This window comes from Mya arenaria, chromosome 14, assembly GCF_026914265.1.
Source record: "Mya arenaria isolate MELC-2E11 chromosome 14, ASM2691426v1".
Lineage (NCBI taxonomy): Eukaryota > Metazoa > Mollusca > Bivalvia > Myida > Myidae > Mya > Mya arenaria.
The window spans coordinates 1,756,123-1,782,360 of NC_069135.1; the positions used below are offsets into that span (position 1 = coordinate 1,756,123).

Genomic DNA, 26,238 nt, shown 5'->3' on the forward strand with positions numbered 1-26,238 from the left:
GGTTTGTCAATTTGTGGAAGGCATTGTTTGGTTTGCAGTCATCTTATCTGACAGGTATTGATCTTAGGGCTTTCTGAGTGGGCAGTCTGCTTGATTAATGTATTGATTGGCTCATTTGAGGATTTCTGAGAATCTGAGGCTAAACCGGTTTCAAATGTCATCTTCTTTGAACACAAGAGGGGTATTTCACAGCTAAAGCAGAATTCTTTGCTCAGTTAACTTTGTTGTATTTCCAGGTCATAAGTTGTTTTTAATTGGATGCTGTTGTTGAAATTAATAGTAGACACACTTTTGCAGAAGTATGTTTTATAAAAAAAATGGATTGTGATATGACTTGCTTTTAGTGAGAATTAATTTTCCCAGTGTGTGGCTGCATGTCATGGGAAAAAATTGCTTATGGTGATTTCGCGTCAAGATGGTCAAACAAATATTGTTTTTCCTTTATTTTTTGTATGACATGTTGGTGATTAGTGGTGGTTGATGTGCAGGTCTAGGTGTTTCCCTGTACTGGCAGCTGATTAGTGGGGGTTGATGTGCAGGTCTGATGCTGGGATTGTTGGTAAGTGGTTTACCATCTGCACATACTGGCATTAGATGCACTTTGATGGACTGTTGCAAAGATCTGTCAGTCTGTAAAGAATCATTTAGGGGTATCGTATTTATAAAATGAAAATAACCTACACCATTAAATAAATGTTATTGTATTCCTGACTGTTCCTTTTCACAAGGTTCATGTTTCTTCCCAATTCAGCAATTCTGTGAGGAACATTGCAATTTATGTTTGTGTTTAGGTAATAACTTTTAGTAAATTTTGTCTGGGACATGTTTTTTTCCTTAACCATGTTTTAACAGCTTGTTAGTTCGTTGATGTTGTTTGAACAACTTAGAGTTTGTTTACTGATGATGCTGTTTCACCAACTTGTAGAGTTTGCTTACTGATGATGCTGTTTCACCAACTTGTAGAGTTTGTTTACTGATGATGCTGTTTCACCAACTTGTAGAGTTCGCTTACTGATGATGCTGTTTCACCAACTTGTAGAGTTTGCTTACTGATGATGCTGTTTCACCAACTTGTAGAGTTTGCTTACTGATGATGCTGTTTCACCAACTTGTAGAGTTTGCCTACTGATGATGCTGTTTCACCAACTTGTAGAGTTTGCCTACTGATGATGCTGTTTCACCAACTTGTAGAGTTTGCCTACTGATGATGCTGTTTCACCAACTTGTAGAGTTCGCCTACTGATGATGCTGTTTCACCAACTTGTAGAGTTTGCTTACTGATGATGCTGTTTCACCAACTTGTAGAGTTTGCTTACTGATGATGCTGTTTCACCAACTTGTAGAGTTTGTTTACTGATGATGCTGTTTCACCAACTTGTAGAGTTCGCTTACTGATGATGCTGTTTCACCAACTTGTAGAGTTTGCCTACTGATGATGCTGTTTCACCAACTTGTAGAGTTCGCTTACTGATGATGCTGTTTCACCAACTTGTAGAGTTCGCCTACTGATGATGCTGTTTCACCAACTTGTGGAGTTCGCCTACTGATGATGCTGTTTCACCAACTTGTAGAGTTCGCCTACTGATGATGCTGTTTCACCAACTTGTAGAGTTCGCCTACTGATGATGCTGTTTCACCAACTTGTAGAGTTTGCCTACTGATGATGCTGTTTCACCAACTTGTAGAGTTCGCTTACTGATGATGCTGTTTCACCAACTTGTAGAGTTGAGACCTAACTTGTGGCAGCAGTAGCAAAATATTTTTCACATTTTTTAGTTGCATTAAGTCTTTTACAAGTTTCATAATAAAAATGTCCTATTAAACCCTCCAGACATGAGTCTTTTAAATTACGAATGGCAGGGTTGGAAACCATACCCTGTGCATCTATTTGGGCATGGGCATCTATGATAGGACATTTATGGTGTATGCATTTTTCTGTGGGAATGAGGAATGAGGGAACTCATTCTGAACACATTCCGTCTGAGTTAAGCACAACAGTGCACTTTACACGTGTTTCAACAAGAGCAAAACAATATCACTTGTCTTCTGGAATTCCTGAGATTTTATGCAGCTAAAATGATGTAATCTCGCATCCATATTTAATTCTAATAGAGTCAAGCTGTGGCAGGCATTTGTCTGCATGGGTTACAGATTTTTCTGATACTCATAATATTTCACTATAAATCACCCTTTTCATGATAAGGCAATATTTTATGCTTCACTATTTATCAAAATTATTCTTATGATTTTATCAGTGACCGAGTAATTTTTCATACAATGTTAATAATTACAGAAGAGGAGGGGTGAATCTTTTTCCATGTAGAATACATGTGAAATTAACAGACATCAGGGCTCCAGATAGAATCAGCAATTATTGTAACTGAAGCTCTTTTATGGCCATGATTTTTCAATTTTCCATTCCACACTGTCCATCATACAAACTCCATTGACAGGAACATTAAAGTATCTGAGGATAGTCATTAATATCATTTCCAAATGTTCAAACAGGTAACAAAGGACATTATAGAAAATTGAGTCAACTTGATTCAACAGGTGCAAAAGTCTACCAAGGTTCACTGAAATACTTCTACAGTTCTATTATCAGAGATTTACCCATGATTAGAGCCACAGGGAAACACCTATGCTTGCTAATTCAGTCAATTAACTAGTATGATATAACATAGCATTCCTTAGTTCTTTATTTTTTTTGCACCAAGGCCTCAGACTGAAAAATGTGAACGAGGGGGAGGGGTGGGGGGAGGGATTGTCATGTTTGAAACATGAGTTTGCAATGAAAACTACTTGTAATTAGGAAAATTAAAAGTGTTCTGGCCAACATTATAACAGATAATTTTCCGGGACTTAAAGCTTGGGAAAATATCAAGTATAATCATTTTGACATTTTACATGATGAACTGCTTGCAACTGAATAATCAGTTACACCCATTCATCTACGAGATTTAGTTTTTGCTGTTGTTTTGGCGGATTTTACTTTCCACTTCAATAACAAGATCCATCATTATCCTCTGCTTTATGATTTTTTGTTGTACTTTAAAGTGCTTTCAGAGTCTATGAGAAAACTCGACTGTATGAGCAAGTGCCAAGTTTGAGGCAAGATAGCATTTTTTGAAATCACAAATGATGGCAATAACATTGATACTATAAAAAGTGATTTCAGAGTCTATTGGAACGCTGTATGTGCAAGTGCCAAGTTCGGGGAAAAATATCATTAGAGATTGCAATAACATAGATTCTATAAAGTGCTAACTGAAATGATGGCAATAAGGTGGTTATAAACTTATAGTCACAAGGATGACGCTGCTTCCCGGGGAATGATGATTGAAATCTCTATGATCACAGGATTTTACCTGCAGTTTATGCAACTGCATCAGCTGCAGACTGCATTTTACTGGGAAATAATGCTGTTATTTCCACATCTGAATAGCAATAATGCACAAGTCAATTGTAACCACGGCCATGTGACATAGCAAGTCTTCATGTTTGTATACACCAAAAGCTTCTGTTTGCCATGTTTTGTATCTCCAAAGCTTGTAGCAGACATGTTTTTTTCATGTGATACCTTTATTCCTGTCATGATGTGGCCATGAGAATGCATGTTGTTGCCAGGTCCAGTGAAATATAATATAGTTGTGTTCCCTTCAGTTTGTAGTTGTCCACTTGTTGCGGCATGTATAGCCTCTCTGATACCTCGGACCAGACAGATCAGATCTGCATACCTGCACAGTAACCACTTTACCAGGGCTAACACTGATGCAATAATGTATTTAAAACTGATTGGAGAACAAATGGACCATGAGCCAGTAATTTGCTGGTAATTAGTGTTTGTGCGAGGACCAGTGTTTGGAGCCAGGTTGGTAATTGGAGGAAATGTGGAAGTCATTGCTCTTTTAATGTAAGACTTAGGGGAAAGAGGGCTGTTGAGTTTGCAATACTGGTATTGTGACTTGTGCATTCTTTCGTCATTATTATTTTCAGATTCTGATAAAGTATTGTTCAAAAAGTTGTTTGTTGCATAAGTATACATGTAAATTGGTATCTACTATGTTGTTTCTGGTTAATTGACAATTGACTGCTCGCTCCATTGTTGTTGCTTCATGGTGTTACCTTGAGGTTGATGGTGTACAGGTGCAGGATTCTCTTTTGGAGCCCATAATAGACTAGAAAGGAAGACAATTGATGGCTGTTTGATAACTCTGGAATTCTCCTGTAAGGAACAATTTATCATTAGCCTATGTGTATTGTTTGTACTGTTGACTAAGTTTCAAGGCTTTTCATCATATAATTGGTAATAATTGTCCTTTATTATAAGTATGCTATTGAAACAGTCTTACTGTGTGTACAAGGAATGCATTCTACATTTGATAAGTAGAGGAATACAAGTGCGTAAATCTTTGAAATCAGGATTGCCTGGAAGACTGAAATAACTGATTTCATAGATTTATCGTGCAGTTATACAATTTTTCGATGTTTTATTTATAGGACAGAAATTTCGATTAATCTATCTTGGATGCAAGAATTTTGCATTACAGAATATAATGATTTCTCTAGCAGAGCTATGCAGTTGTTAATGCAACAGTAATGTAGTATAGATGGATTCATGGTGTGATCCTCTGATTCATATCTGTATGCCTGTGAAGAAAAAGATTACTTTCAAACTTTCTCCCATGTTCAGTATTTCGAGCTTAGTTTGTGATTTGTTTCTCTATTACCATTTTAGTGTAAGTGCATATGATGTAAATGCATTACTATTTTGGTAGAATAATGAGATGATCCTACAGATAGTGTTCTTGCTTCTTTGGCTGATGAATGTACGAGCAAAGCAATTCACAATATTAATTTAGTCTATTATAACTCATGTCTCTGCGAATGGGATTGCTGGAGATATTCTTTTTGAATCATTTTAAAGGATGATCGCATGTGTACTGGCTAGTATAGAGACATTGGCGCCAAACACTAAGGTTGACAATTACTTTGGCTTAACTAAGCTCTGCCAATTTCATGGTTTAGTTAAGCAGAATTGGACAGAAACTATTACATAGTGGAATACAACCTTTTTCCAATTAATAAATCTGGACATTGACCATTGTCCATGGCGTTTACAATGATATGGCTATGGTATAACAAGGTGTGAGCCATACATTGTAGGTGCAAGATGACCTTCTGGTGCAAGATGACCTTCTGCTATTGGTGTTTATTACTTACCTTTACCTTTTATTACTCACCTTATTAGAAGAATAGTCACAGCATAGTTCTCCACTGGACTGAATCATGAAATGAGATTGGATGTGTACATATATAAACATAAATAAACTGTTCAAGCTTTCTTGTCTGAGCTATCAATGAAATGTTTTTGCAGTAAATGGGATATCCCTGCTGATGTGGTATTTTGAAGAGATCAATCTTTTTGAATTGCTCAATAAGAAGTTTGTTAGGTAAGCCTTTAATCATGTTAGCAGAGGCTTAATGCAAAATAAAACAAGACTGCTATATAATGAATGGAGGAAAAGAGATTGAAAATCTTAGTTTTATTACCGAAAACCTCCCGGGATTGCATTAATTCTGGATTTGAATTTTTTTTCAAGATGTAGTGCCTTTATTCTGTGATTTTGTATAGATTCCTGTAGACTACGTTATTTTATAGCAATGTGATTTCTTTCATTCAGTTTTAAAGGGAGTTGCAAAGCTATATATAATCATATTTCTATCAATGTTTAGTACCCTCCCTTGCATAAAAAAACATCAAATGAAAACTTTGTTGTAAGCACAGAGAAACTGAAAACATGGATTCCAGAGAGTGTGCAATGCACATGTGTTGCGTGTGGTTTAATAAATTGATAAGTACTTTCTGCTCTTATTTTTTGCTTAGTAATGGGTTAAATTTAGAATGTTCATGCATAATTCATTATTGTAATTACCTTTTAAATTTTAAACAGATTGGATTAAGTCAGAATAAGTTACCAATGAGCTGCTTTACTAAATTGCAATGCAATTACAGCCTAGTTCATGTAGATTTCATTTGCCACTATGGCATTGTGTTACACAAGTTACGTAAGAGGACAGCTCCTACATGTTAATTAGTGTATCAAAATTGTTCTGTTGTTGGTTAAAAGAATTAAAAAGATCATATTTTCAGAGACATTTAAATTACATATTTTATTATGTGATAATTATAAACTATTGTATGATACAGTTTAGCAAACATATAAAAAATAATTGCCATCATTCTATAAAATCATTTTCTCTTGCCAAAACCACTTGAATGCTAGTGAAATGCAGTGAGTTGGAGAATATTTACCTGTTGTATTTACAATGTACTGTTGTATGATTGCAGGCAGTAGAAGCAGTGCACTCCAGCACCACTTGTAGGTCTACAGTCTCTACCGTGGTGTTTGTCACAAGGCAGCGGCGGCGAACGTGATTCTGGGATAGTTTGTTGCAAACCAATACTGCTGAAGGCTACAGATACAATGCATAGGCTCGATGTGTTATGATATTTAGTTCTGCTAGGATTTAATATAAGTAATAATTGCATAAGAAAGGATTTATTGTGACAAAATGGATGTAAAAATGGGAGTGTCAGTGCTAATGGTGGTGTTATGTGGATATTTTTGGACAGTGAATGGGCAAGCATTGAAGTACAATCCTAAAGTTTCTAGTAATGGCCCATCATCATCGAGCGAGCCTCTGTCATTACAATGGGGTATTCCAGACTCCACAGCGTATGTTGGCAAACTCTTCCGCTATACGCTGCCCTCTGATGCCTTCCAGGGAAACATTGTCAAATATGACGTAAGTGTGGTATTTCTGTATTAAGCATTTGTATGATTAAATAACTCAAACTTGCTTTTATTTTACATGATGTAATACAGTAGAAGTCAAGTTACAAACTGTTTTTAAAACATTTATAGAACAGTTAATTCATATCATAATATCATGATGCCTAAAAAATGAAAATACAGTTGCCAAATTGTTAAAAAAGACATCTTTTTTAAAACATTGTATTTTATAATGATGTTTTCAGTTTTAGAGCTGTCAGGCAGAATTTATGGTCTGCTTTTGCCAGGGGTATTTTTGTAGAAACATATTGGCTAATATTTCAAGAATACTATGCCTTTTCTGTCAGTTTTATGTACTGCTGTCTGATAAAGACTTCTTCCCTTAGTTCTATGGCTGTGGCCTACCAGGGGCAGCAATATTTCAATTTATAGTGTGAGAAACTGCTGTTAACAATGACATTTTCAATATTCTAGATTTTTGTGGAAAGCATGGTTGGATTTTAAGTAGAATGTTAAATGCTCTGTGAAATGTCATGGCTTTTGAATTTTACTGGTTCAAAATGAGAAGATCTTGACCGAATTTTTTGTTAATGTACTCTCTCATGAGTTCTTTTCACATTAATAATAAGCACATCCATGGCCATGACTATGGACGGTCCAATGGCCATGACTGGGGATTGGCCTGCCTCTCAGACAGCAATACTGCCTTTCTTCTATCACTGAAAACAGACAAATTGACCAATTATGAAGCCACTGTGAATGAAATTGGCCAGGAAAGCCAGTAGCTGATAAGCCCAGCCACCAGGTTTTCCTTGTGGAATTGTTATTACTGTAAATGTTTGTAATAATATACCCATGTATCTCATTGAAGACACACTTCCCTAATGACTATTAAAAACCTGTTTGCAGCCAAAGTGACTGAGCCTTGGTATTAACAAATTGTTTTTAAAGTTACTCTCTCATGTTTTGGACCAAAAATTAGCTTTCCTGATAATGCATCTGAAAAAACTTATTTTATCATTATTTTACTCTATGATATCTAAATTGCAGAAAAAAATACAATTATAGCATAAAAAAGGTATTTTGGTTGTAGTGGGGTTCAAACTCATGCCGTTAAAGTCAAGAAAAAAGTGGAAAACAGCTGGCTAGTCCAGACAGCCACGGGGTTTTTTAACGAAAGTGTTGGATATGTTGACCTGTTAATGGTACATTGATAACATCATATCAATCAACCAATCACCCAACACCACTGCCGTAATTAATTTTGAATCACGTTATTAATACTAATGAAAATTGTGGTCTTCAAAGCTGATATTAGAGCAAATATCAACATTTGCTGAAGGTTCAAGCTTTTGGTATTTTTGTTCAACACTTCTTATGATTTGCCACACTTTATTTGGTAATTAAATAAAAGAAGTGCTTTTTTCAAACCATGAGCAAGTCACTTTAAGGCATAAAGAAAATCACAACCCAAGAGGGGTATTTAAAAGTCATATAATATCCTGAAAGAAAATTGAAATTACTTTGAAATACATCAGTTCCCCCAGTTGTTATAGGAATTATTTGAATTGAATGATTTCTTTGAGTGACCTTGGTGAATTTAAGGAATTATTGAGGCTGGTTTATTCCTGAGGATATTCCTGCCAGGAAAGCCTGCAAATGCATGAAACAGACTACTTTTGATTCATCTTGCAGAGCTAACAAATTGTAATTGTTGACTGGTTGGTATGTTGGGTGGAGGTGAAAAACAAATAAATGGTGCATAATCTGGTAGCTCAGTCAGCATCAATTTGAAGCCTCTTGAATAATTCCTCAGCAGCTTACAACAATTTACAGCATTAAGTTGCAATAGGTCTTTTCTTTGATGGTGTAGGCTCCAGTCTTTGTTTGTGCACATGGCAATTATCAGTTATATTTGATTTTGGTTTCAGTCTTAGTCAACATTTAATTCAACTTTCATCTATGTTATAATTGTTTAAATCCTAATGCAGACATTATATAAAAGTGTATCTTTACATTCTAGTTCCATTTAAGAAAGTTAATATACTGGTAGACGATCCAGTAGTTTTTTTAATCAAAACTTGGCAAACATAAAAGTCATGTTGTACTGAAGTTCTTATTTTACCTGACATTGTTTTCTCTTTATTGTTTCATTGAAGTGACATAATAATTAGTTAGAGAGTTATGTCGGCTGTTTGACTGGGCTTATCAGCTCACAATGAGAGAGGCGGGAGATTAACTGTGGTCTTGTGGGAACCTATTTAGATAATCCTTTCCCTCTTGATTATCTTGATTTTCTGGTCCACTTTCTTCCAATGTCACAGGTACACTGTGAAGTCTGTGTCAGATATGTGCTCAGTGCCATTCTCTTCTGACAATGTCACAGCTACAGAGAAGTGTGTGTCAGATACTTGTTGCCATTCTCTCCTGACAATGACACAGCTACAGAGAAGTCTGTGTCAGATACTCGTTGCCATTCTCTCCTGACAATGACACAGCTACAGAGAAGTCTGTGTCAAATACTCGTTGCCATTTTCTTCTGGCAATGTCACAGCTACAGAGAAGTCTGTGTCAGATACTCGTTGCCATTTTCTTCTGGCAATGTCACAGCTACAGAGAAGTCGATGTCAGATACTCCCTTACATTGTTTAAATCTTTCATCAGGTTTACTTTATTTTTTACTTTATTATTTTTAATGGAGTGGAAACATTATGTCCAAAGTTTTATTGTCTTAAGAACTTAATTCAATTACTTGTTTATGACCCAACAATCAATGGTATCAGTGAACTATCTATAATGGCCTACAAGGTCAGTCAGTAAAAGTGTAATAAAGTAAACCACATTAACCTACATGTGTCTATGAACATGTCAGCTTATAGTGTTTGCTATGAACTGGTCAAAATGCCACTATTTATACGTATTAACATTGTAATGTGCTGTAAACTGCAGGGTCTATGACTTAGTATAGATTTATGTTACATTTTGTTATTTTCATAGACTATTTCTTGACACATACCAGGCAAAACTGACAGAATACCATAAAGGATGCATATTTATCTCAGGGATGGCTCACAGAAACCACATCAAATCCCAATATGGCAAACCTTGCAGCCTATGCTACTTTAAAATTCTGTTACCTCAGCGAAAAGCATACATTAGTTCTGCTCTCTGCCCCGCTGTCGATGACGGGTTATCAAGGTCAGCATCTTAGCAAGTGAATACCATAACATTCATGAATAATTACATAAATTTATCATAAAATACTCACAAAAGACTGTGTCTTGGGCATATGGCTGAATGACAAATAGATGTTTTTTTCTAAAAATACGGGCAAAGTTGACTTGCTTCTGAAATAATCATGGGAATGAGTGACTTTTCTGTTAAACAAATATTACTCATAAAAAGAAGCTAATGCAAAATTTGAAGTCGAATATGTAGATTAATTTCTTGATGAAAAATATGAGACAATCCAAATAACCTTGTAGAAATTAACATATAATGTTTCATCCAAAACAATGATAGGGTCCACAGAAGATACAAGAAACTCATTACAGATTATTAAAGAATTTTAAAAAAGATGATGTTTTAAGACAGAATTCTGAGTAATAATATCCATGTGGGAATTTTTTAGATAGCCCAGAGCTGAAAACTAAATTGCAAAAATCACTTGTTGCGCCTAATGCGTCCTGGCCTTGTTAAAATATTGCCTTCAGAGAAATAAGTTGGAACTTGGAAAACATAAAAAATGATCTATGTTCTAGAATATGAAAGACAGGATAAAAACGTGCTATGGATACAGTGTCTCTTGGGCTTTTAAAGTCTTGATATTTGTAACCATATATACACATCAAGTAAAACATCCTGTAAACAATTCTGGGTATTAAATATAAGTCATTTGAGGAATTGCAAGAAAATGATGCTGATTTTCCAAAAAGGTGTGAGTATTCAATTTGGTGCTGATCTTCTGAAGAGCCATTGGTAATCAGTATTGTGCTGATCTTCTGCAGAGGCATGGGCATCCAATTTGGTGCTGAACTTCACAGAGACTTGTGTATTCAATTTCATGCTGATCTTCCACAGAGGCTTGTGTATTCAATTTGGTGCTGATCTTCCGCAGAGGCTTGTGTATTCAATTTGGTGCCGATCTTCTGCAGAGGCTTGTGTATTCAATATGGTGCTGACCTTTCGCAGAGGCTTGGGTATCCAATATGGTGCTGATCTTCCGCAGAGGCTTGTGTAACCAATATGATGCTGATCTTCCACAGAGGCTTGGATATTCAATATGGTGCTGATCCTCCAAAGAGGCTTGGATATTCAATACGGTGCTGATCTTCCACAGAGGCTTGGGTATTCAATTTGGTGCTGATCTTCCACAGAGGCTTGGGTATTCAATTTGGTGCTGATCTTCCACAGAGGCTTGGGTATTCAATATGGTGCTGATCTTCCACAGAGGCTTGGGTATTCAATTTGGTGCTGATCTTCCACATAAGCTTGTGTAATAAATATGGTGCTGATCTTCCACAGAAGCTTGTGTAATAAATATGGTGCTGATTTTACACAGAGGCTTGGGCATCCAATATGGTGCTGATCTTCCACAGAGGCTTGGGTATTCAATAAGTCACTTATCTTCCACAGAGGCTTGGGCATTCAATTTGGTTAAAGCCAATATTCATACTTGAATACATTTGAAACAAAGATTGGTTACTGAAAAAATGCATTTGAAACAAGAATATGTCTAAGTGGCACCCCACTATGAGAGGCCAGATGATCGATCAATCAATGTTTTTCATTTTCTGCTTTCACCTGATTGGCTCCTGCACGGAATGTCGTGCCTACCCCTCTATCAGCAGGCAAGCAGGTTGGCAGCTGAGGGTCAGTGGCACTGACAGATACATGTGTTTTTCATGCTTGCCACTGTTGTTTTTACCATGTTTTGTGGTCATAAACTAGCTAGTAAGGTTATTTTTCATGTAATTAAGTTACCATCTTCTGAAAATTATCTAGTATTTGGCAGCTTTACACTTCTTATTGTTGATGCTTAGCATGGCAATTTTCTGTTGTTACTGTCACAACATTTATTTGATACCAATGGTAAGAATACAAGTTTATTTACTTTGTACTACAATGTATAATTACATGATATATATAGACTATATGACACTTTGAAAGATTCTCGATCATGAGCATTTACTTTTATATTGATTTTTTTTCAAATATGTGATTTGTCGAGATTGATTACTCTGCATTCATTGCAGGAATTAATCCAGTTGTAATTAGGTGTAACAGTTGAATTAATTACTCACATGTTGTAATCTAATTTACATGAAGATAAACAGGTTTAGTCATTTCTTCCCACTCACTTACAACATAGCCATGATGTCTTGGTTTTAAGTTTCTGCCTTGCACAATGAATGAATCACTTACATTTTTATCTATATATTTTCAAACCATTAAGCGCCTGACTCATTGTGTTTAGTTAATCATGAGGGCGGTGGATTTTACGTCTGCTTGTGTTTGACAGTTAATACCATACCCCCTTCAATATCAGTTGATAAATGGACACCTGTTTTGGTAACACAGATCATTTCCCACTGTTGCTGTTTCCAAACCATTGGTCCCTGTTTGATGAATCGTTTCAGGAAATGGATTAAAAAACAAAAATGGACCTGATGAACGTCACCGTTTTTACAAATCTTTATCATAATCTGACAACATGTTAACATTGTACATGCAGGGTATTGGGTTTCTATTGTGCCTTCTGTTAAATTTCTTTTCTTGCAAAATTGAGACACTTTTTGGGAAGCTCTAAATAGTTCATTATGGGCAAGGACAAGAAGCTTTTACATACCAGATTGGATGGATTTAAATGTCTGCTTTATGGACAGTTAAACCTGTCAAAGATGCTCGAAAAATGTGCCAGTGCATGTTTCGCTCTTATCCTGACAGTTGTCATTCTTTGGCCCTGGTCTGTCCATCATCTACCCAGTTTTGATACGTTCTTTGTTTTGATATCTTTTATTTCTGACATTCGAGAAACTGTTTGTAGTCTTATGCTTCAAATGGAGTCTAATATTGACCTCTACTTGAAAAGCCCAGTCTTCTAATTTCGTCATGACTGCAATGAGATTGTAGTATGTAAAACATAATTCTGTTCTGACAGCTCAACATTTATGCCTTAGGCTTTATGTCCTTTTTACAGTGAAATTTTTATAGCAGTAATGTGCCATATGATCAACATGATATGTTGTCTATATTTCAGATTACTGAGGCAGGCAAGCCCAGTCTCCCGTCATGGATGGTGTTTGACCCCCTGACCACTGAGCTAAAGGGTATCCCGGCCCCCCAAGACAAGGGTGCCATTTACCTGGAGGTGGAGGTCAAGGGCGATGACAACTCACAGGCCACTGACGTCTTCTCTATACAAGTGCTTGAGGACACCAATGGGCAGATTAGTACAATATCCTCGGGGGACAAACAGGAACCAAAGACTGTAAGGTGCAAACGAGAGGAGCCACAAACCATGGTTACCATAGTTGTGGATTGTGACCTTGACTTGATGCATCCTAGTGATAAAATGAGTTTGCTGGAAAACATGGGAGGCCATTTGAGTATATCACCAGAAACCATCAACATTGTGCCTGTAGGGAACAAGCCCATGTTTGATAGCAGTGCCCTAGTTGTTGGAGCTGGAAACATCAAGGAGCCCAAAACCTCTGGTGCTCTGTTGTCGTGGATGATAGGGTGTGGTCAAGTGAAGGATGAACACATGTCTATACTCCACCAGGTGGAGGGGGCAGCAGCTAACGGAGACATGAGTTCTGCCCTTGGCCAAGACATTGTGGGATGGCATGTAACCAACACAAGGTTCCAGGCAAAACCCCGTAGGCGTAGGGCTGCTACAGCCACCCCTGTCATCACTCCACCTGCACCCACCAAGGTCGTGGAGGTGACTACTACAGCCACTATAGAGGCCTCCTCTGTACAGATTATGCCTACAAAAACAGTAGAAGTAATGCCCACGAAGATGACAGACAAACCCACTCCAAGCCCCACAACCACCACCGGCATCCAGCCATCAGAAACTGTGAAGATGCCCAAGACAACCATGCCAACAACAACATCAACACTGCCTACAACCACCAGCACCACAGTGAAGACCACACCAACCACCACAAGTACTCTGAAGCCCACCACACCAAAACCAACTACACCAAAACCAACTACACCCAAACCTACCACCCCCAAACCCACCACCCCCAAACCCACCACCAAGCCCCCGACCATGCCACCAAAGACAAAGAAGCCAACCCCTGCCCCGCTCTGCCCGCCAGGAAATCGCAACATCCCACCCAGGGTCAACAATCCACCAGAGCCCATTTTCCTTGAGGTTGGAGTCAATTACAGGAAGAAACTGGATGAGCTCACTTTCCTTGACTGCTATGATGACAATACAAACAATCTACTCATTGAAGTCTTGGGTGAATCCAAGACCATGCTAAATAAGGATTTCTTTTTAATGGTAAAACAGTCTAAACTTACAAAACCATATGTAATTATGGCAAATCCTCTTGAAGACGATATTGGTGAATATAACTTATTTCTAGAAGCAATGAACTCTGAAGGGAAATATAACTCAATAGACTTAACAGTGAATGTAGTGAAAAGTATGGTAGAGCTTCCCCCACCAAATCATGAACTCAGTATGACACTTGATGCAGATTATGATCAATTTATGTCTGATCTTAACAATAGGGTGGAATTGTCAAACAAAGTAGCTGGCATTTTTGGGGAGAAAAACTCAAGATCACTGACTGTGACAAGACTAGAGCGTGGCTCTGTGGTGTATGCTTGGACAAATAATTCTGTTCCCTCTGGCTGTCCAGTAGATGAACTCTCCATGTTAGTTGGTAAAATGTTTAATGAAGATGGCACGTTAACAGATGAGGCTAAGGCAGCCATGGACCCTTACACTGTTAACTCGGCAGCTGCTGCTCCTATGGGGGCATGTGAGGGAAATCCAAACTTCCCCAGCCGATCAATGATGAAAGATAAGCCAATCATTACCAAATCAAGTACCATAAAACCCAAGACCACACAGAAACCAACAATGGCTCCCATAGAGGAACCTGATGATGTTGATGTTGTTATTGATAAGACCACACCAGCAAAAAAACAAACTGAGAAAACAACAGACACAAATGTTGCAGCAGCAGGTGCAGGAGGTGGTGGTGGCAGTGATATCTGGATAACCACTGTCGTTCCAGCCATAGTGGTGGTCATTGTGCTCATCATAGCCCTCACAATCGCCTGCTGTCTCTACAGAAAGAAGAGGAAGGGTAAGATGAAGCTGCAGGAGAAGAATGAGTTCTCCAACAATAAAGGTGTGCCTGTTATATTTGCTGATGAATATGAAGAAAAGCCAAATGAATCTACAAGACCGCTGATATTGGAAGATGAAAAACCACCAATGCCACCTCCAGAGTACCAGCGAGCCTCAAGTGAGACGAGCGGAAATTCCAGTTCTACACAGCCCGTCGATGATCGAATAGAGGAAATAGAAATGGAGGACACAAGTGAAATGTCTCCCCTCTATACCCCTCCCCCGCCAGTGACTGCTACTAGCAACAACAAGCCTCCACATGTACACAGTTCTAGAGGCCCTCCACCTTATGTGCCTCCGTAATCACTTTCTAAAGAGTATTCTTGATTAAGCATTTTCATTATTGAACACATTAAAAACTGGAGATGCTGAGAATTCACTGGCTTTGTGCAGGTACAAGCCTTGATATGAGAATGTTAAATTAAAAACAAAGAAATAGGGTTCAGTCTGATGATACATAAGTGATATTTCAGCAAATAAACTGCCTTAGTGCCATTGGTTTTTTACGATGATATTATTCTGTGACTTAATTGAAAGAAAACGAGGCCAGTGGAATTATACGGGGAACAAATCTCCTTGTGCATAATAGTGCATGAAGATGACTAGCCTGTGTTCACAAAACTTTCGGGCCAATGGTCTAGGGGAGAAAACTCATGTCAGGAGTTTGGGAATTAAGAGTTGTTTCCCTTTACAAGGTGCTGCGTGTTCTCCATGTAAATAATATTGCGATTGTTGTTTGTGCTATGTTTATAGTTTCATTTTACTTCATTAAATAGTTAGGACAGTTTAAAACCATAGGAGGAATGGGTTACCATACCAAACAGTTCGAATGAGGGATGAATGAAAAATTGCTTTGTAAGAGTGAATTGATTTCAAATATTTAAAAATTAGAACGTTCACTGAAATGTTTTCGTTTGTTAATATACTTTTACCACAGTTTTATAAATGCAAATGACTGTCAATCATTTGAGATCTCTGTATACAAACGTTTATTTCTTATTTTAATCATGATGTTATGACTTTGATTTGAGAATTATAGTGAACACTTTCTTATTCAAAACACTGTTATCAGAGGTTGTGAATTATTAACCTACTAGGACATAATGTACATGTCGTATGTCCTTGTTTGATACCATTTGTTAATGCTTGTTGCAAGTTTAAGGTTTATATTCTCTGTAAAGTGTATCTGCTTGATAGTCAGTTCTAAAAGTTTTAATTCGGAAGAATTTTAAGTCAGACTGATTTATATGTACATATTTAGTACGTTTGTATATTTTGTTTCTGATAGAAACATATGCATATTTTTCTTTAGTGTTGTGAAGTACTTTCAGTTAGTGTTAAATGGTTGTGCTTTGGAAATAATTTAGTATTAAGCCCCTTCATGAATATTAATTATGCACCCGCCATGATCATTTTATGTAGTAGATTTACAGTTTTACATTTCATGCATTGAAAAAAAGAAATTGTTATTTTTTTTAAATAACCAATTAACCTAAACCATTTTAAAACTCTGCTCCCACTGTATTTTATGTATAAGTTGATATTGTCATTTATTTAATTAATAATTCTGTTTTATCTATCATAAATCTATTTAAGTTTATTTTACACACTTATTAACAATACTATACAGTTAAGTTATATTGTATGTTTTATAATCAATATTACAGACTATTTTTGAACATGATCTACAGCTGTTTACAAAGTGTATGTTATATAGCTTGTGCATGTACAAAATCTCATTTAAATCTTATTGTGACGTTCGCTTCATTTCATTGGGTTGTGTTACTAAGCCTAACATAGCGTAACATCATGACACGTGAATTGGGCATTTGATTTTAATGAGATCGAGTATACATAACGCTCTGTGGTTGTAAAGTGTGTAAAGGATGAAACTGTGCAAGCCGAAACAAGGGTCCATATTTACGAACCCTCTCAAGGGTATAGTGGACACATAAAAACTTCAAATCGTCATTTCATTGTAACTTTCCTTTTAACAGGTCATTAATTGTTAAAACTTTGCAGATTTTTTTTTAAATACTTTAGCCTTTACTATGATTAACATATATTTTAAAAAAGGAATACAATACAGACAATTTTTATGTTGTTTAATATAACTGTTTTTCTGAGAGTTTGAGTGTAGACCTGGCCTTGAGGCTGCTCCTTGTCATAGGTCCAGGTTAAAACACACTCTCCAAACCCATCCGTTCATTCAATGCAGCAGTCATCACATAGCAAATAAAGGGTCTGCCATTGTACATACTCGTACATTTCTTGTTTTTTCTCAACGAAATTGTTCCATTTTTAGCTGTTAAATCTTTAAAAAAGAATGGTAGCAGTATTTATTTCAGATGATACATAAATTATGACCATTGAAACTGATTAAAAATGAAAATAAATATAAAGTGAATTAAAATATGATAAAGAGTAATGCTAACAATTATATATATATATGTATGCTCCGGTACTGAGAAATAACCGAAAAACATAGAGTCTTTCCGAGTCTCTCTTCTACCAAAATCAGGTAATGCAAGTAACTTAAAAGATAATAAGCCTCAACTTCCAACACCAATTTTGACCACTGCATTTTCATAAAATAATCATTATATATTATAGAGAACCTTTGACATGCATCTGCTACATTATATATTTCATGGCCAGGATGGATCTGTTGCTTGTTACTTGAAATGTTGATGATGTTTTGATGTTTTATTTTGATTGTGGTTACCACAGCTGACATGTCAAACTATTACTGATCACATATTTATTCTCAGAATAAATTGTAAAACTTTTGATAACAATGTGTTTGTGTTTTAAATATCAGAATGACTTTTAATCGGGTCTTGATATGTCGAGCCAACGAGCTCAACACAGATCTCGACTTGGAATGATAAGAGTCAAGTCGGTGTAGGTTTTGAGTGCCTACCCAATCTAGATTGTATGGCTGTGTGTATGTCATAAAGTAGGGTATTAAACTTAAGAATCACATACATTCAGCAGACACCATAATCTGAGGGTGTGTTACCATGACCCAAGATACATATATGTAGGTCAAGACTGTATTTCAGAGTCAATGGTCAACATTTATACATTTTAGATCTTCATCTGTCATACTTGGAAGGATTTTGGTATCAGGTTACACACATGTTCATCATTGTGTACCGTTCTTGTGTTTCATGCATGGCATCCAGACCTGTAGGTCAAGGTCACACTAACCGGTCAATATTTCAGCCAGTCCAAACTCTAAATTTCTTATCCAAATGACATACAATGATTACTATAGTGAGATGGTGCGTCATGTGCGAGTTCAATGTCTATGAAGGTAAAGGTACACATTGTTAAGAAGAATGTTTCATGTCACTTGAGTAACCCATTGAAGTCAAGGTCTCCTACAGTTTTCAATAATGGGATTTGAATCCATTAAATGACAACATTTAGACAATCTGTTGACATGGTTTGCATTGAAATCACATTAAGCATTTTAATTCTGCATTTTTTATGTGACTGATTTATCCAGGCAACACATATAAATCCCTATGCTGGTAAATAACAAGAGCGGTCACAGAAACAGCAGGCTCCACTATTCTGCAGCTAAGAATTGGAGTTTTGGTGAAGCGTGCATGGATCACTATAAAATTAGATTACACGCAAAACCTTATCCAACAAATAAAAGAGGCAAAATTTACATGATATGCAAGAGTGGGTCCTACTTTATAGTAAAAAGTTTCAATGCAATACATCAAGTAGTTGCAGATTTTTTTTTACTTACAGGCAAAACCACCAACAGAATTTCTAAATCAAAGTAGAAAGGGGCGAGATTAATAATTTATGCAAAAATAAAATAAATTAAGGAGGTTGGACGGTTGGGAGCACTTGTATAAAGTTTTAATGCGATACATGATGTATTTGCTGAGATTGTGAATTCATGCAAAACCTTAACCAGAATTAAGATTAAGTCAAGCAAGCAAATTTGTTGAATTGATATCCCTCGCCTGATTGGGCTTAGTCAAGGAACGGAAATCAATTGTTGATGAAAAATATATATATGAGTTTGAGTTTGATTGCAACTGTTTGAAAAAAAAAATTGTATATGTTACATTTAGAATTGACCAAGAAACCTAGTTTACGACTCCATGTTACCCAGTTCCAAACTAATCTAAGATTTCATCAAGGCAAACATTCTGATCAAGTTTCATGAAGATTGGTCCAGATATATTGCAAAAAATATAGCCCCTAGAGTTTTTTTTTAACAATTGACCCAGTGACCTCATTATGACCCCACATGACCTACTAGTTTCAAACTATTCCAAGATTTCATTGAGGCATTCTGATTAAGTTTCATGGAAATTAGAGCAGATTTATTGCCTCTAGAGTGTTCCCAAGATTTCTGTAAGATTTGACCTCGTGACCTAGTTTTTGACCCATATGACACACTTTTAAAACGCAGTCAAAATTTAACCAGAGAAAATTCTGACCATGTTTGAACTTAATCAGACCAATCACCACCATAAAATAGTTTCGGACAAGAGTTTTTGAAAGATTTGACCTGGTGACCTAATTTCTTATTACATGTGACCCAGATTAAAACATGTCCAAGAGTTCATCAAGGGACACATTCTGATCACGTTTCATGAATATTAGACGATACATATTGCCTCCAATGTGTTCCAAAGATTTTTTTTAGATTTGACCTAGTAGCCTAATTTTTGACCCCATGTGCCCCACTTTTACAAGCGGTCCATATTTCATCAAGGGGTACATCATTACTAAGTTTAAAAATAATCTGACTAATTATTTCCATTCCAGACATTTTTTTTCTAAGATTTGACCTTGTGACCTAGTTTTCGATCATATGTGACCCAGTTTTAAATAAGTCCAAGATTTCATCAAGGAAAACATTCTGATGAAGTTTTATAAATATTTGACCATGTATTTTCTAAGATTTGTCCTACTGACCTAGTTTTTGACCCCATGTGACCCACTTTCTTAGTGGTCCATATTTCTTCAAGGGGTACATCATGACCAATTTTGAACATAACTTGACCAATAAGATTTTTCTAAGATTTGACCTTGTGACCTAATTTTCGATCATATGTGACCCAGTTTTATTTAAGACCAAGAGTTCATCATGGAAAACATTCTGATTAAGTTTAATGAATATTTGACCATATATTATGCCTCAAATATGTCCCAAAGATTTTTCTATGATTTGACCTAGTGACCTAGTTTTTGACCCCAAGTCACCCACTTTTATATGCGTTGAGATTTGATCAAGGGGAACATTCTGACCAAGTTTGAACATTTTCTGATCAATGCCTACCAAGATATGGTACTGGACAGAAGGACGTATGGAATGACGGACGGACAACGCCAAAACAATAATCCCCTCCCAAAATCTTCGATTCGGCAGGGGATAGTAATTAATGGCCATTTTTTTAATTACATGCAAAAAACATTAATCAAATTGGTTAATTAGGTTGGATGGTTGAGTACCGTTTTATAAAGTCTCAATGCATTACATCAAGTAAGTAACCTATGTGTGCTTACATGCAGAACCTTTACCAGAATTTCTATGTCGAATAATACATGGCAATTATTTGCATAATAGAGTTGTTTAACTTGATAAATTAAGATGGTAGGACAGTTAGGAGCCCTTGTATAAAATTTCAATGCAATACATGATGTATTTGCCGAGATATTTACTTTAATGTGGTTACATGCAAAACCTATACCAGAATTTTTAAGTCCAATAATAAAGGGCAATAATTTCCATTCTATGCAAGATAGAGTTATATAACTTACTTTATCATTAGGTTGGATAGTGTGGAACAGATGTCTAAAGTATCAATGCAATACATGATGTTATGCTAAGATAATGACTTAAATGGTTACAGGCAAAAACTTGACCAGAATATTTATTTTAAATAATAAATGGCAATTATTTGCACAATATGCATGATAGAGTTATCTAACTTGATTTATTAAGATGGATGGATGGATGGTTGGGAGCTCTTGAATAAAGCTTCAATGCAATACATGTATAATGCATTTGCTGAGATATTAGCTATTTGTGCTTACTTGTAAATTCTTAGCCAGAATTTCTAAGTTGAGTAATAAAGGCCCATAATTTGCAATCTAGTGTTTTTTAACTTCATAAGTTAAGTAGGTTGGATAGTTGGGAACACATAGCTTAAGTTTCAATGCAATAAATGATGTATGTGCTGAGATAATGACTTCATGGTGCTTAAATGCAAAACCTTAACCAAGGTGTGACACCAATGCTCACACTGACGCTTGGGTGAGTAGTATAGTTCTCCTTATTCTTTGAATAGTCGAGCTAAAAACAACAATGAAATTAACAATACAACATATGACACCAGTTTAATTGTATCATTTTTTAAAATTCCTCTACAAAATCAATTCAGTCAATAAAAGCCCTTTTCGTCCTGAGATTAGGTGTCTAGTCGAGCCATCTTTGGTGCTGGTGCACCTGCAATACAGAAATCATATAAATAGCCTACATATGTATAAAGTAATCATTTCTTTTTGAATAGCGTTTCCAGATGTGTTTACTCTATATTCATTTGTGAAATGAATGTTTTTGTTGAAGTGAACAAAACATTGTGATATACAATATATATTGAGCCAATTGTTAAGATCTTTGTTAAAGTTAACTATGTTGTTAACTGCATCACTGTTATCTTTTAAAGGTGAAATATTGTATCATGAGCTGATATATTGTGATAAAACAAGCATAGCTGAATCAAATGTCTCAACATTTGTGAGTACCGCAGATCACATGTGTGTCCATGAAACTTTTATAAAGTATTAGAAATATGTAAATAACAATGATCCAGTTAACAACTTTGTTAACATTAACAACATTCTGAACAATCGGACCACAGTAAAAAGAACAACCTGGGGTCATATTCATAAAACATCTTGGTGAGAATTTTCAACTTATTTAATTATTAATATACTGCAATATTTTGACAAAGATTATTTCAAGTCTGCTTTTCATATTTTGGGTGTACAAATATTTCCTAACCTGTTTGCATACTTTACATTTAAATCAGAAAATGGGCAATTATCCAATTAGTCGAAAATGTTACCCAAGTTGCTTCTGGGTATGGCCCAAGGCCCACGCCCATTTATCACAACAATACATGTACTCAAGTCATTTCTGAATATCAATCTCAAGCCACTCTCCCACATAACATCAAAAGTGATCAAAATGGTTTATGTTTTACTCCTTTTCAAAGCACATAATCTAAAATATTATGTTAACAAAAATCATTGCTCAATATTTTCATAAAAATTAGTTTTAGAGCAAAAAATATACTCGAGTAAACATTCAAAAGTATAAAAAAAAAATGGATTTATGCATCATGCTTGGTTTATAAGTTGTTTTTCTATAAATTATTGACTTTTTTAATCTGTCAACATAATCTACAAGAGAAGGTACTTTTAAAACATCAACAAAATTGAATAATGCTATGCTCTTATTTTGTAAAATGATTAAGATAGGGTTCGAGATTTGACGATATTTTGTAATATCTGAGCCAAAACTCATTCAAGAGACTCATAGTTAGAACATTTACATTTCACTTAGTCTTGTTTTCCTTAGACTTATTCATGGATCACACCGATTTAGAGATTCAAACATAGATTTTTATTGCAGTAAGGCCTGGGTGAACACTGAGTATGTCCAGGGCCAACAACAGATGCTGGGTGCTCATATTGCAAGTCATGATCAACATAATTTGTACATGTATAATGAAATATCTTGTGTACCTTATGAGTAAAATGTAAAGATATAAATACAATTGTAAGCACACTTTTACCCACCATGATCTGTACCCTCTCTTGTCTCACTAGAGATTCTCTGTTCCATCAGAACATCGGGAGTCAAGGAGAAAGTGATGCACATCATTTCCTTCTGTGGGGCCACGTTCCTCACCTGTCGTACTGTTATATCATCCTCTACCAGCCCACCAAGCATTTTCAGGGTTCTCTGTTTTACCTCCTTCACCATATCTCCATCCCAACTCTTTTTAGCTTCTTCAATATCAGTAAAACAGTAACAGTGAACTCTAGGTAAAGGTCCCGTATTGGGAACTGTGATGCCTGAACTTGATAGCAGACCATCAAAAGCATTGAGAAATGTGTACGCCAATGCTGGAAGGTTCATTATTACAGATATACCGATTTTGCCACTGGATTCTGAAGGGTCATTTTTTAAAGATGTGTATATTTGAATTAATTCATTTTTTACTATATCATATATAAATTCTCTTCCATCAAGGTTATAGCACTTTATGCTGTCCTTGCATTTGTTAAGTTTAGTGTTTTTGACGAGATATTCATAAGAGTGTGGGTTGAGGTCATTAGCAAACACAGTGACTCTCTTTCTTGCAGCAGGCACAGCAAAGGGTCCGATACCAGCGAACACATCAAATACCACATCACCCACCTCTACCATCTTCACAATCCGTTCATGCTCTGTACCTACAATAGCAATATTAGATGTTTATTTACATCCCGAATAATTACAAAATGTATAATAAAGGTGTTTTTTTTTAGATGATTAAAGAGGTAAATAAAATATTAAGATAACATAGTCTGATATAAAGGTTATAAACTTATATATGTAAAATATAGAACAAATGCTGCAATACAAATCCAAAACATGATTCTGTAATGCACAATGTTTACAATTTAAATGTGAAAAAGCGTATGTAACTAGGTCTTGTATAATTACATAGCAGCATTGATAGATACTGTCATGTTTTACCAAGCTTCAAAAGCAGAGCATGCACATAAAGTGTGAGCGGTCATGGGTTTGATCTCCATCAGTCCGTTTCATTTATGAATGCATACATTGTAGTCTGAACATGAAGTAATCAATGTAATTTACCAAGCCTGGAGTTCCAATATACTTTAGAATAATCCAACTCAAACGTAACACCATTCTCCTTGGTCTGCGTAACAAAATTTCCCTCCCCAGCCAACAGTTCCATTTGAAACGTTCTGAAGGTGGAATCAATTGTATCAAGTTTGTTCACAACCGTTTTTAAATGCTTTTTCTTGTCAAGGAGAACCTCACCTGAAAATGGATTACAAATAATTTGTTAATCAATGAATACACATAATTCATGTATACAAATAAAGATTCCTTTATTATAATTTTAAGAAATACAGTAAATGTGTTGATTTAAATTACTATAACTACTACATACATCATCTTAAAAGATATTTATATTTTATTAACTTTTGGAAGTAATAAAGGTACTCTATGTACACAAAAAAGCATTTGTTTATCAAACCATTGGTTGTTTTTCAACCCATTGGCCATAATATAAACATTTTGATGACTGGTGACAACACATAAATTTAGTATGATTTGAAAGGGATCGCATGCTAATTACTTATAATAGGCCCCTATGTAAAATACATGACCAAAAAATCGTTATTCCTGTATATGATTGCAGTTTACATCTCTGTTCCTAATTTCAACTGAAATATAACCTGAATTCACCTACTAATAACTTAGCAATCTTTCAAAGCAGACAAAGAGACAGCTTGTTTGTAATATACTGTTCAAAATATTTTTGCATTGTCTTTCTCTTCTTGTAATACCCAATTCAAATTATCAGGTACCAAATAAATATGGAGTCACCAGGCATCAACAAATCACATAAATGAACTTTAGATGCCTTAAGATGCACTCAAAATGACTATACAAATAAAAACATACCAATTATGTTTTTGTATGGTAAATTCTTCTCCCTCAAGTTGAAGTGTGCAATGTGACCAACTTCTTCAAAGCCTGATACACCATAAGAATCCTGTGGCAGTATGGCTGTCATGATCTCCGAGAAGTTCCAATTGTCATAGGTCAGTGCAAGATCAAAAGTTTTTAGATTTTCTGAATTCAGATTTTCTTTAGAAAGAAATTCTTGGTCACTAACATCAAAATCGTCCCATTGCTGTATTTCACCAGAATCCAGTAACACAAGTTTATTCGCTTTGAAGCATGGATCATTCTCTTTAACGTCAACAATTGAATTTACTTTTGGCATTTTCAACATGTATTTCTTTATGCATTTAAGCACCTTTGACAACTGTTTGGCCTCGACTATAAGAGCGCGCACTGAAACTATTGTATCAAACTTCAACTTATCCAAGACTTTCATACCACGAACACATGATGGAGGTATCAAAGCATTATTTGGTTCTGCCATAACTGTTGGATTTACAGCTCTGAATTTAAACTGATACGTTAAAATATGTGTGTACTGTAACGGTAAGATACCTGTTCTTAGACTTATTTTTTTCTTTGAAATGTTTTTAACGTTCACTGTTGAACTAGGCGGCTTGCGTACAATGACAGGTCTGAACAGTCGCCCCAAAATTATTCGTGAAAAGAAACTTTTCATCTGTCAGATTTCCACAAACAGAAGCTATTTAGATGCTGATTTATTTAAATAAATATATAGAAAACCATGTGTCTTTCAAAGCCGGAAGTAAATAGACATGTATGAGTTTAAACCCAAGTTAAAACTAACGCAAAGAAAATTTTCTCTATTAAAATTTTGTTTTCGCTTTCCGCGTGATGATGATAAAATGATGATGATTTATTAAAATATGGAAATACATTTGCATTACAGTGATGGACGCTCTGAACTAAAGTCGACTATTTTTATACTCCTTCGGCCACATGGAAAAATAGTTTGTTTGGCGTAACCCGACCGCCCTGTGAGGGGATTTCACGGTCAGTATTGGTCCCATGACGTGTACTCACAAAAATACACAATTTATGCCCAGTTACATTGTATGGGAATGGACACCGGATATAGCTAAAAAATGATCAATCGATAAGCGTTTGATTTTGACACATGGTCAGTTTTCTATCATTTTTTTTTTGTATTTTATTTAACAAAATCGAAGAGTTTTGAATTACTTGATACTTTGCGATATACGACTATGATGGAAATATGTCTCCTCTTTTGTATAATAGCCCTATTCACTCCGAAAGTTGCATGATCGTGCACAAATGTTAAT

At 35.7% G+C, this 26,238-nt stretch overlaps 2 protein-coding genes across 12 annotated transcripts in view; one reads left to right on the plus strand and one right to left on the minus strand.

Moving 5' to 3' along the window:
- LOC128217086 (dystroglycan 1-like) overlaps positions 1–17,966 on the plus strand; it is a 45,531-nt gene extending 27,565 nt beyond the window's left edge. For all 11 annotated transcript variants that reach the window (XM_052923956.1, XM_052923966.1, XM_052923961.1 and 8 more), the window contains 2 exons: positions 6,353–6,810; positions 13,057–17,966. In XM_052923956.1, coding sequence (XP_052779916.1) covers positions 6,577–6,810; positions 13,057–15,480 — 2,658 coding nt within the window. In that variant the 5' untranslated portion in view covers positions 6,353–6,576 and the 3' untranslated portion in view covers positions 15,481–17,966. The remainder of the gene's footprint in view (positions 1–6,352; positions 6,811–13,056) is intronic.
- A 3,584-nt stretch (positions 17,967–21,550) lies between these two features.
- LOC128217088 (tRNA (guanine(37)-N1)-methyltransferase-like) lies at positions 21,551–25,709 on the minus strand. The gene is made up of 4 exons (XM_052923970.1): positions 24,932–25,709; positions 24,092–24,280; positions 23,023–23,682; positions 21,551–21,664 (listed from the first exon to the last, which is right to left on the minus strand). The coding sequence occupies exons 1-4, from the start codon at positions 25,611–25,613 to the stop codon at positions 21,627–21,629; spliced, it is 1,569 nt and encodes a 522-aa protein (XP_052779930.1). The 5' UTR covers positions 25,614–25,709; the 3' UTR covers positions 21,551–21,626.
- Positions 25,710–26,238: the final 529 nt, after the last annotated feature.